Source organism: Eublepharis macularius, chromosome 14 (genome assembly GCF_028583425.1).
Source record: "Eublepharis macularius isolate TG4126 chromosome 14, MPM_Emac_v1.0, whole genome shotgun sequence".
NCBI classification, from domain to species: Eukaryota; Metazoa; Chordata; class Lepidosauria; order Squamata; family Eublepharidae; genus Eublepharis; species Eublepharis macularius.
Window position 1 is genome coordinate 32039159 of NC_072803.1, and position 13123 is coordinate 32052281.

At 44.5% G+C, this 13123-nt stretch overlaps 1 protein-coding gene across 4 annotated transcripts in view; it reads right to left on the reverse strand.

Moving 5' to 3' along the window:
- Window positions 1–13123, reverse strand: part of BMP1 (bone morphogenetic protein 1) — a 160522-nt gene that overhangs the window by 33624 nt on the left and 113775 nt on the right. For all 4 annotated transcript variants that reach the window (XM_054997757.1, XM_054997760.1, XM_054997759.1 and 1 more), the window contains 4 exons: window positions 9275–9390; window positions 5821–5923; window positions 3802–3918; window positions 2890–3035 (listed from right to left, as the gene is read on the reverse strand). In XM_054997757.1, the coding sequence (XP_054853732.1) occupies window positions 2890–3035; window positions 3802–3918; window positions 5821–5923; window positions 9275–9390 (482 nt within the window). The remainder of the gene's footprint in view (window positions 1–2889; window positions 3036–3801; window positions 3919–5820; window positions 5924–9274; window positions 9391–13123) is intronic.

Consider the following 13123-nt stretch of genomic DNA (forward strand, 5'->3'; position numbering starts at 1 on the left):
TTATTACTCCTATTAATTATGTATTAGAATACTCACTGATCTTTGAGGATGTTTACGTACTGTTAAATTACCTGTCTGTATCCTGGAATATAACTGATGATCAATAGAAATGGACCCTCTTTGCCCTTATGGTAGCTAAAAGACTTACAACATTGTAGACACAAAGGCCCACCTCCCATAATTCAATGGATGGAAGACCTTACAGCTTTATCTATATTTGAACATATGGCATATAGGCGACAGTTGCAGATGGACTTATTTTTAGATATTTAGAAACCTTTTATTGATGCTTATGTATTAATTTCTCACTATTGTTGTTATATGTTTATTTCTATTCTGTATGAGGCTTATTTTTTCTTTTCAAATAATTTGTTTTAGAGTTATCCCTCCATGGGCCAGAAAACTAAGTTGGGTCTACTTTAAGCACTTTGGCCCAACCTTACATGGTCTTCATCCCTGGGCCCTCCCTTCCTTTATCCCCACTGTTTCTTCTGGTCTTCTGCTTGGTCTCTCCCTCCATTACTCTCTTGTCCATTTAATGCAGAATGCAAATTACTTATGCTCTGTATGTCACCTTACATGCTATTTGTGTGAGAGAAATAGTGATAAACAGTAGTGCTACGTCCAGAGAACTAGGTTGTCAGGTACAAATTACATGGGGGCCACCTGTGTCTTTAAGAAGTGCATAGAAAGCAGAATTTTACAGTTCTCTCCCCATCACAGTGCTTTATCTATTAGAATTTTCCCTTCTATGTGTCTCTTTAAAGTACACAAACCCTTCTCAGGACTTATTCCTGCCAATTCCAGAGAACACGTAGTACAGTCTCCCTGGAATCATATTATTTCAGAATGCAGGTAGGGAATCCCATGATTCATCCACATCAAAAATGCCTTGCTTGTGTAAATCTCATGTTATAAGAAGGGATCTAGCCTGATTTCCTCCTTGAAAGCTAATCTCCGCTATGCAGGGCATTTTTAATGCAGGGGTCCACTGAAACATGCGATCATTTTATCTTGCATTCTTGAGATGTACAGTCCAAGAGAACAGATCAGCCATGAGGCCTTGAGAGGGACTCCACAGATTTGTTAAGCATTATTTATTTTGTTTATTTTACAAAATTTATACCCCACCTTTCTGTCCTCATCAGGGCCATCAAGTCAGCTAACAGATTAAAAACATAACTAATGAAGATACATTGTCGAAGGCTTTCACGGCCGGAGAACGATGGTTGTTGTGGGTTTTCCAGGCTGTATTGCCGTGGTCTTGGCATTGTAGTTCCTGACGTTTCGCCAGCAGCTGTGGCTGGCATCTTCAGAGGTGTAGCACCAAAAGACAGAGATCTCTCAGTGTCACAGTGACACTGAGAGATCTCTGTCTTTTGGTGCTACACCTCTGAAGATGCCAGCCACAGCTGCTGGCGAAACGGCAGGAACTACAATGCCAAGACCACGGCAATACAGCCCGGAAAACCCACAGCAGCCATCAATGAAGATACATCTTAAAAACCAATGAAACTGAACAAAAACATATAATCAAAACCAAGCTAAAACACGCATACAAAAACATAAAAACAATTAAACATGGTACAGGGAGAAGGGTCACTGATGGAATGCCAGCTTGACCAAAAAAGTCTTCACCTGCTGGTGGAAGATGGCGACAGAAAAGGACAGGCAAGTCTCTCTGGGGAGAGAATTCCAGAGTTTGGGTGGCATGACCAAGAAGGCCTTCTCTCAGGCTGCCCGCTGTGGGGGTACCCAAGCTGGAGGCACCTGAAGCAGGGCCTTGGAAGATGACTGTAGCCTGATAGATTGGGTTGATTTACAAGGGAGCAAGTTATTTTTCAGGAATGCCAGTCCAAAGCCATAAAGGGTTTCAAAGATCAACACCAGCATCTTGAATTGTGCCCAGAAGTAGATTGGGAGCCAGTGTAGATGGGCCAAAACTAGAATGATATGGTCCTAATGGCCCACTCCAGTCAACATCCTGGCGGCAGCATTCTGATCCATTTGCATTTTCAGGACACTTTTCAAGAAGTGCATTGTAATAGCAAGCATTTACAATAATCTAACCTAGATATAATCAGGGCATGCACCGTAGCAGCCAGATTTTGTCTGCCCAGGAAAGTCCATAGCTGGTTAACCAGTCAAAATTCATAAAAGGTACTCTTGGCAACAGCTGCTCCCTGTTTGTTTATCCAGCAACATGCCTGGGTCCAAGAACACCCCTATATCCTTCAAGAGGAGTGCAACCCCATTCAGAACAGGTGGGAACTTGAGTCCCAGGTCAGACCTTCAGCTCACCAGGGATTAAGCTTCAGTTTCTTAGCCTGCATCCACTCCAAAACTTGCTCCAAGCACTGGCTCACAGTTTCTACAGCCTCCCAGGAAAAGCTGATCATCATCCGCATATGGTGACAACCCATCCCAAATCTCTTGTGACCTCACCCAGTGGTTTCATGTAGATGTTGAAAAGCATAGGGGGCAAGATGGAACTTTGTGGGATGCCACAGGCCAAGGGGCTGAGCAGCACTCCCTCGGTGCTACTTTCTAAAACCTCCACTCCAGGTGGCACGGGAACCACTGCAAAACGGTGCCTCCCAGTTCCAGCACAGAAAAGAGATCCAGAAGGACATCCTGATCGATGATACTGAAAGCTGGTGAGAGGTCCAGGAGAATCAACAGTCACCGTCCCTCCATCCATCCCTCTCCCAGCGCAGGTCATCCACCAGAGTGACCAAGGCCCATAACCAGGCCTGAAACCAGATTGGACAAGATTAAAAAAAATCAGCTTCATTGTCTTCTTGCCTGTGGATCAAGTCCATTTTGATACTACAAATCAGTCAGTTTACCGGGAAATAACTAAAGCGTTTTTAGAGATGCGCTTGGTACCTCAAATGCCAGGAAACTGAGGCCCACATGGAAACCCTCTGAGACAGTAATCTTCCAGGTACAGGATTTATTTGGCCGGTAGTCATCAGGATAGTTGGGAGATTGGACGTGCCCATTGTCCTTCTTTATATCTCCCCCACAGATTGCTGGAAGGAGAACATAAAAGCATGAGAGGTGCACTCCAGCCAGAAATCTTGTGTTTGTCTGTTTCTGAAAACACATATGACCCTTAAAGGTGACCATTTAAGACAGGAGAAACATACACAGCTGTGTTGGATGAATCAAAAGAAATTTCCCCTGGGAAAGAAAATACAGTCGATATCAAATCTCGTTGAGGAGATGGGATTTGTATCTGCAGTAGACGCAGATGTAGAAGCCCTGTTCAGTTCTCTATCTCAGTTTTAAAACTCAGCTCCTGGACCACTGGAGAGAAGGAAGGAGCCATAGCAACTGTTCTCTGGCATATGAGAGACAGAAATGGACCCGCAGGTGGACAAAAGAAAGCCCATGCCAATGGTCCACAGCCCCACCCACCCCTTCACTGTTATGGATATATCCAAAGGGAAAGGGCCAAAGCAAATGTGATAGATCATAGACCTCCATCGATTTGGAAAAGGTAAATTGTGTGCGCTGATGCAATGCCAATTAAAGTTAGGGAAGGGAGGGGAGAGGGGTTTTAACCCTTCAACCCCCTGCTTAGTTTTGCTAATCAAAACTAGGCTCCTCGTGCTTTTATTAACATCTTAAAGGGAAGTTAGTGACCTTTAACAACTAAAGGCAACCTTAAAAAAATGTTTCTGGCTTCTAAGTAATCTGAAGAGTTTTCCTGCTCTGTCCATGTCCTCCTCTTCATTGAAACCTTTCCCATCCTCACATTTCTCCTGCCTAGGTTGAGTAGGAAATGGACAGTACCTTCATAGACTGCAAAGAAGCCTTTGCCAACCCAGTTGCTGCTGCTGCGGAATTCTATCCAGAGACGGCTGTCAGTGGAGAGGATGGGCTCTGGGAGCTTATTCCCACAGAACCTACCTGGAGAAGAAACACATGCTTTCTTTGATATGCCTTTTTTTTACCTCTGGGTGCTTTATTGCTGAGTGGCAGAATAGCATTTCTTTCCTTTTATGCAGAGTCATATATATCCCAGGTCCTACAGACTCGCTCACCCTAAATTCTGTTTCCTTCTCCACCCCTCTCCAACTCAGATTCCAAACTCTTTGAACCCTAGAATCTTGGAAGCAGGCTGATCAGAAAAAAGGAAGCAAATGCACACCTATATGACTTCATTTGTATAATCTACTGTGATTTCAGAATCCGGATTTTCTTTTACCACAGATTCAGAATACTGGTGATGGGGGACACATGTATATTCTTTTGGCCTCTTAAATCTGCCCACAGAAGTGTAATGAAAGCATCAGATGGGTTCTTGCAACCAGGGCTTTTTTTCAGCGGGAACGCGGTGGAATGGAGTTCCGGCACCTCTTAAAAATGGTCACATGGCCAGTGGCCCCGCCCCCTGATCTCCAAACAGAGGGGAGTTTAGATTGCCCTCCATGCCACTCGGCAGCATGGAGGGCAATCTAAACTCCCCCGTCTGGCCACCAGCCATGTGACCATTTTCGCCGAGGGCGATTTAAACTTTAAAAAACTCCCCCCTTGTTCCAGCTGACCCAAAGTGACATCATTGTGCAGTCTTGAGTTCCACCACTGAGTTCCACCACCTCTTTTCCCAGAAAAAAAGCCCTGGTTGCAACCATGCAAGTAGGTACTCATTTTAAAAACAGCTAACCAGCAGCTAAGCAGAAGGCCCAGGAGAGGGACAGTCTTCTTTATCAGGAGTAGGCAACCTATACTTGTGAAGATGGTGGTCTGCAGCAAGCAAAGGAGGGGGGACAGGAACTGTACTTGGCCAGACACACTGGGGGCAGGATGAGTCTCAGCACTGCTGCCAGAACCTCAGAGGCACACCCTGAATCCAGCTGGCACTGGCAAGAGTTAAAGAGGTGATGACAGGCGTAAGCCAGGCCCTTCACCTTCTCCCACACTACCTGCCCCAGCAGCTAAGCCAGCACTGATTGCTTGCACTGATGGCTCGGGCAAGGAGCTGCCTCTGCATGCAGAGCAAAATGGTCTCAAGTGCTGGGAGAAGCCTACCCCTGCATTATATGGAATTAATTCTTCACATATAGATGGAATATCCTTCTAAACAACAGATTTCCGCAGAACACACAAACTTCTCCAGTTTTAAAGGCCCCTGTCCAGACTATTCCTTTTAGTGAAGAATTCCTTAAGGAAGATTAAAACCACAGTGTCACCTGCTGTCAGCTACAGAAGCGATAACATGCATTTATGTTAAATTAAGTCTAATGCTCTGTCAAGGATACCTTGGAAATGGCCATGGGTGAATGAGTTCATGGAGGCAAGAGCGCCGAAAGGGACTTTCAAATGGATTAACTCGGTATTTCCCTGCAATTCATTGGAGAGGAAGATACTATGCCCCCACAGCCCATCCTCAAAATGGGAGAAGGGTGAAGCATCAATCAAAAAAGGATCTTCAGAGCCAGTGTAGTGTAGTACTGGAGTAAGACTGGAGAGACATCCCCACTCAGCCATGAAGCTCACTGAGTAACTTTGAGCCAGCCACTGAGTCTCAGACTAACATTCCTTCACAGAATTGTTGAGAGGACAAAATGGAGTGGAGGGGAGACACTGCTGCCCTGAACTCCTTGGGAGAGAGGTGGGTTTAAAATATATAGACAGAGAGATCAATCTGCCTCTACTGACTAGAAGGAGGTCAGTGCGTGGCGTTTCATTGGAGGTCAGAGAAGAAGAGCTTGAGAGTCTCTTCCTGAGTTAACATCTACGTAGCTATGAGATCTGGACATACATCACAGCCTGGCCACTTTTGGACCCAGATGCATTCTTGCTGGTTACCTCGCAAACTGGCCTTTCTCCAGAACCCGTCTCTCACCTCCACGTAATCATACCAGCATAACCGACTTCGGTATAGATCCAGGGATGTAAAGTTCAGAGTAATCTGGGGAGCAAGCAAACAATTACCATGAATAAGAAATGGGTATTCGAATATCACTTACACCTGTTTTGTGAATTTTTAAATTCTTCCATTCCCCATTTGATTTGGTCATAGCAGCCAACTAAGTGGCAGTAAGTGTAACTGCTGCAGTAGTTCAAAATGTATAGCCTGATCTATGGAAGAGACTACATACAATCTTTCTATATGCAATGTGGAACTGGGGGACCAATATGCCTTCCAGAGAATGTTAGTGTTTTGTTTTGGATGACTCTGGTCAGGCCTGATGCCACTGACGAGAGAGCTGTGGTTCTCAAAAGCTTATGCTACAATAAAGTTGGTTAGTCTTAAAAGTGCTACTGGACTCTTTATTAGACACAGAGGTGCACTTAAAAAGCCCCAGGCATCTGGCTAGCTTTCCTATTCAAAACAAACAAAAAAGAACACAAGTTTTTACTTTTAATGACTGAGAAGAAAAGTATGAATATTGCTAAGTGTCAAGGTTTGCTCTGGAGGCCAGGAGGATTCCTCACTCTTTGCTTGTTGTTCCACCTTTATTCAGCTCATTAATCTAAATAAACTTAACACTGGAAATTCTACAAACAGAGAGAGAGAGAGAGAGAGAGAGAGAGAGAGAGAGAGAGAGAGAGAGAGAGAGAGAGAGAGAGTGTTTTGATCCTGAGATCCACGGGCACAAAGGGTTGGACATGTCTTGGGTGCATATATCAGACCATCAGCTTGGGATCCAAGCCGGAATTACACGACTGATCCACTTATTTTTACTGTGACTGGCAGCATCTCTACAAACTCTCAGCACAGGCCTATACAGCTCCTAGAAAGCCACATGAAGTTGGCTTATACTGAATCAAACCACTGATCTATCAAGGGCCATTTTCACACGCGCCCTGGGAGATCACGCAAACTCATGGCATGAAGCGTCTTCCTAGCATGATCTCCTGGCACGATCCCCTTTAATGGCCTGATGATGTCAGAAAAAGTGCCATTAAACAGGATTGCGCTGGGAAATTGTGCTAGGAAGATGCTTTTATGCTGTGAGTTTCGCGCGATCTTCTGGGCGCATGGCCGCATGAAACGGCCAAAGTCAGTACTGTCTACTCTAACTGGCAGCGACTCTCCAGGGTATTAGGAAGAGATCTTTCACATCACCTGCTTGATTCTGTTAATTGGAGGTGCCAGAGATTGAAACTGGGACTTTCTCCAAAGCCGAAGCTCCACCACAGAGCCACAGCCTTTCCCCAGGTATTAAATGTGTTATGATCATTTGCAACTGCCTTATGCCACCAGACCTTTTGGTCTGCTTGGCTCAGTACTGTCTTCTGACAATACTAAAATATACACTTGAATAAAACTATCTGAAAATCAGCCAAGAAGAAACATGTAACTTAGCAAGAGCCAGACCCAGTCTTGTATAAAGATATAAACAAGACTGGGTCTAGTTCTTGCTGAGTCCAAGATCAAGAGGGGTGACCGTGTTAGTCTGTCTATAGCAGTAGAAAAGAGCAAGAATACAGTAGCATCTACAAGACTAACAAAATTTATGGTAGGGTATGAGCTTTTGGGAATAAGTGAGCTGTGGCTCACAAAGGCTCATACCCTACCACAAATTTTGTTAGTCTCATAGGTGCTACTGGACTCTTGCTCTTTTCTACATCTGGAATACAGGCAACTCCATTTAGAACAGAGAAGTCTGGGCAGCTGTTAGCTCAATATGTTTACTTCTAGGTGAAGAAGCTGGAGCTGGAAACAATTCCAACGTGCTGACCTTGAAGCTAGTCAAAGGAACACAAGGGCTCTTATAGCTTTCTGCCACAGTTTAGTGTTGTCATTTGTTTTAAATGTCACACTTGTGCCTTTAAAAGTAACTTGACACACAGGAAGTTAGTAGGCGAAGCTCTTCATCACCTACTAAATTACTTTTATCTCAGTGCCACTTTATCTTAGACCTTCACCTGTTAAATTCTTGGATTGTGGCCATAAGGAAAAGAACAGGTGCAACAGGCAGTCCTGAATACATGAAGGTGTGCTACACCTAACTTTGTATTACCCACTTTGACTGCCAGTGGTGTCCCTAAGTAGGGCAACTCTTCTCCATCAACAAGATCCTTGAAATGGAGATGGCAGGAATTGAACCTGGGACTTTTAACAGGCAACGCAGGTGTTCTGCTGCTGAGCCACACCCCATCTTTCATTTTAGCTAGATGCTGCAAGTATTGTTAATATCTGCAGAGAAGCTGAAAGGTGCACAGCCTGGGCACTCGCTCCAGTATGCCCAGGCTGCGCACTACATTCCTCTGGGTCTGCACTATATCTTTTGAAATTCATTTAGTCCTCCCAATTTTGAAAAAGTTTCACAAGCACAAAATGAAAAACAGCTGAAATCAAATTCAGCTCTGACAGTTGCATGTGTTGTTTTGTATTGATGGAAACCATTCAGACATTCCTAAAACTAACTAAGCCTGACAACAAAGCTCTTCCAAGTTAGCGGCCATTTAGTACATTAGCCCATGCCAGAGTTCAGCTCAGAATCTGCCTGACATGCAGATGTGGGTCTTTCTCCAGAGAGATCATCCACTACCTTAAGCAATCAGAACAGAGATAAGCCAGCAGTTCAAAGATACGCCTGAAGTCCAAATGGAAGATACAGTATAGTAAAGCCATTAGTGACCACAAGGAGGCCTGGTTATTCCTTGCAAACCTGACCAAAAGGGGGTCAAATATCAGAAAGAGCTCTAACTTCCATCATCCCATTACCCTACTCAGGACTTGGAAAATCACATCTTTGTAAGATCACGAACACACACACACAAACATGGGACTTGCAAACACGGAACCTTCTTTGCAGTGCATGCATCTCATCTTGGCTTTCCAACATTACAGAACTCTCAAGTTCCAACATTAAAGAGTGTGTGTTTCCAGTTTTTTCTGCTTTTCTCTACCCATGTTTCTCTCCATATTGGGAGAGAATGGGAGTAAAAGAAAAGCAAGACTAGGTTCGCACAACTAGCTAAAACTCTAATTGCTAGGTGACAGAATCTTATCATGTCCCATATTGCCTTCCACTGGTAGGTCCTGAATTCAAGTGATAAGACAACTGGGACCATCTGTGATGATGGTCTTTTTCACACAACCTAGCCTATGCATGATAATGGCAATTATCATGTAAGGAAGATGGTCGTATGAATCAGCCCGAGAAGAGATGGTAGGAAGGGAAGAAAGGGAAGGGACAAAGAAATAAATAAAAGGACAACAGCAGGAAAGGAGGATAGAAATGGGGGTTAGGGATGGTGGGGTCATGGAAGTGGGAGACCAAAGCGGGTAGTTTGGAGCCACAAATACCTTTTCCCCTGGGGTGACAGATATTCTCCAGATGCAGTGCATGTGAGCAGAATATCCATTGGGAAACTCGGGCGAAGAGAAGTTCCCTTGACTCTCTTGCAGGGTCCCTCCACAAGCTGGAAGGGAGAAGAAAGAAAAAAAAAGTACACACAAAAGAAGCAAGTTAAAGACACAGCTGTAAAGTAGCCGCTCCTTTTTTATTCTGGCACATAACACCTTCCAGCACAGACAGATGTCTCCAGTTTCAGGGAGAGGTCCATAGTCTAGGCATGGAGGGGGAGACTGTCCTTCTGTAACGAGGGGAAAAGTGCTTGTGCTTTTCTGGGACACTTCTCATGCACCTGGTTACACAACACAGTGCTCAGGAGGGAACTCTACTAAGCAGAATTGTGAGATCAATATTCTGTGGCACAAGAAAAGCTGAATCTTGCTACCTGTGTAAATTATGTAAACTAAAGAAATCAGCATATTTAAATTTGCCCTGTCTCCTCTGCTAGTTGAAGGGAAGAACAGAGAGTTAAACCTTATGACCTGCTTCATTTCCCACTTTGACTTCGGGGACTTCTCAAAGAATATAAACTTTTTAAAAATGGAAGCAGAGATTCTCACAATGCTGAATTCTGTGGCAAATACCAACTGGGGCATTTGAGTGGAGGACTGCAGAGTATAATGCACACATGTGCATATTCTCCTAAACCACCATCACTCTGCCTGCCACAGGACATTGTCACTTATACCCCTTGCTTTTTCTCACTGAAATGGGCTTGTTCAAGACAAACCCACTCCCTGATCACGCCCCCCCTCCAATATCTACAGCATGCTCTGCCATAGTGAAGGTAGCTATGGAAACCAAACCTGTTGCCATGTTGCCACAGTGATGGAAGTCGCGACTTTAGCACAGTCAATTTAAACCTTACAAGAGTTTTCTTGTTCTTTCCTGTTCTTGCCTTTTCCTCCTTTTGCAGCAAACCACCAAGGGATCCAGAATCCTCTTAAAAGCAATGTTCCTCTCCCCAACCCGCCCTTCTCAGGAATGGCCACCAGCCACAGGCCCAATCCTAGCCAGCTCCTAAATGCCTCCAAATGCCAGCAAAACCTTCCCAGTCATAATTCAAGGCAGGAGCAACTGGCTTCCCGTTCCCTGCTTCAATCCATGCATGGAGTCACTTCCCTACGATGCCATATTGCCTCGCCGCCAGCCAGCCAGCCAGCTAAGATCACGGCAGCCTTTTCTGTTCAGTACCATCTGGAGTCAACTCAGCATTCACCATCTGGAGGCCACATGATCCACTGCTTAGAGGCTGACTCTAAGCCAAGATAGCCTTCACAAGTGCTTCCAGAAGGGCTCAAAATGCCTTCAGTGAAGGGTTCAAGAATGGAATAAGCACCAGATCTCTTGCCCTTGATCCCAAAACCAGGCGTATTCTGCGATTCTGCACAAGTATAGAAAAAGAACAGAATTTGGATACTGGGCATGAGATTTAGCACCCTAAGGATCTTTTTAAGAAGTAAAATTTCCAGCTATTTCAGCTAAAAAAGTAGACTGGGAAAAGTGGGGCTAAGTACAAATTAAATGCAAACATATAACTAAGTCAGTTCCTCCATAGTACGGTTACCTGCGATTGTACAGGGCCAGAAAATAGCATTGTCTTGGAGCGCCCCACATTAGGCAAGATCCCTGATCTCTCACAGGAATCAAGCAAAAGGTCCCAACACTACCCAGTGGCAGGGCCAACTGACATCAGAGGGGACTGTCCAATCCCCTCCAGGTCATTCCACTCATCAAGGAAGCACTAAACGATAAATAAAAACCAACCTCTCACCTATTCCCTCGACTATAAGACAAAAACCTTTATCTGGCAAACAGCCAGAGGAAGGGGGAAAACTCTGGGCAGTTGGCAACCCAGCTCAGTGGGGGCAGGTGGGCAGTTCTTGGCCTTTTATACAGAGACCAGTCAAGCTGCAGGAAGGGAGGAAGGAGACACAGAGAGAGAAGGAGTAGAAGATGCATTTGCAGGGCCATATGACAAATGGCACTCAAGTTCTGTGATTAAAAATCGCGATGTGAAATGGAGGGGAAGAGAACAGGATTAAGACTGTGGAAATCCTCTCCCCTTCCCAAGCTGCTTTAAGTCCTGCTAGGGGGAAAAAGACCCATATTGTGCCTGCATTTGTTCCTGCTGAGCCTTAAAGCAGCTGGCAGAGGGGCAACAAGGCAACAGTGGAGGGAAGGAGGATCAACTTAACACCCAGCCTCAGTGCCACAGCCCCTCGGCACATCACCCCTGATGCTGCTTAGGGCCACACTGCACAGCTCAAGTCCACTTACGGAACGCCAGCATCCCATGCAGCTTAGCCCTATATAAACGACAGACTGCTCTGTGGCTTCCTTTCCTCTCTACAATGGTAGTTTATGTAATATGGGGGCGGGGGGGGGGAATTCCCTGTACAAAAATATAACAGGGAGAAGAGGCTAGGTTAAATCCTCCTCCTTGGTATGCTAATTTTCTTTGTATTTAATTTCATGGGTCTAGTGATAAAGGGAGATAAAATCTAATGGGTTGGATCCAACCAGCTTCCCTGCTGTTGAAAAGGGAGGAGGGGGTTCCCCTTGACCACCCAAGAAGCTATGCTGAGCAATGATGGAACCCAGACTGACAAAAGCTATGTGGGATGGGAGCTGCAGAGAGGAACAGAATTAGGAGAGAGAGAGTGGAAAAGCTGGCTGAATACCACACAATCTGTAGACAAAATTAAAAAATAGTCTTGGGCCTATTTGTGTCATCACAGTGATTACTTTTAAAATTAAAAATGTTCCATCTCCCTCTCTTAGGAGCAGTTTCAAAAATATGAAAGTTTATCCTAATGAGAGACTTTTTTTTTAATCATCCTGGTTGAAAAGGCACAAAGTGCCTTTTCAAAATGCTATTTTTAAATTGCCTTGGGTTGAGTAAAGTTTTGCAGGGGAGGAAACACGCTTTGCTCAACACAATTTTATTTACGATAAAGTGCAGTGCAATACAAATAAAAGGGGAAAGTGGTCGATTTCTTAGGAAACTGCATTTCCAAACTGCACAATGTTCTGGCAATGACCTCTGAACCAATTATACATGCTACATTTGCAATCTGAGCTACAATGCCCAATCTAGGGGACTTCTAGGAAGGTTAGAGAGTTTTCAGTGTAAACTCTTGTAAAGTAGCTTTGGATGTGATGCAAAGAAGAACCATGAGTGATTCATGATTCTTCTCACTGTGCCTCCCTGTATCATGACAGACTCTGTGTGGAACAAACATGCCTTTTTATGGAAAAGCAGCATGTATCTCTCTGCTCTGGATGTGGAAACAGGGAGTCTCTCTACATGAGACCTCTTACATAAGGGCACTCAAGGGTTGGGAGATGCAATGTTAGCCAGGAAACCAAGTTTAAAAAGACAGAGCCAGCATAGATTGCTCCTCAGAAGGTTTGTTAATTTCATCTTCCCCTCCCCAAAGGCTCTGTCAATTTCACCTCCGCTTTAAGGAGGCAAAGATAAAATTAACAAACCCTCTGAAGAATTATCTCCGCCAGTTCTGTCTTTTTAAACTATACTTCCCAGATAACACTGTGTCTCCCTACACTTGAGAGGTCTCATGTAGAAAGACTCATGGTGTGATGAACTGTTATCCATTCCTGTTTCTGTTCTTTTGTCATGTCAGAAGCCACCCATATCCTCCTTGCAAGAGCCAAAGGGTGGATTCTAAAAGCAAATGTTCCCAATTGCCAGACAGCCACCAAAAACCTCCTTGAGTTTAAAATCAGAAAGAGTAACATTCTACAATCAGTAAAGGGCCAATACACTGATGAAAGTT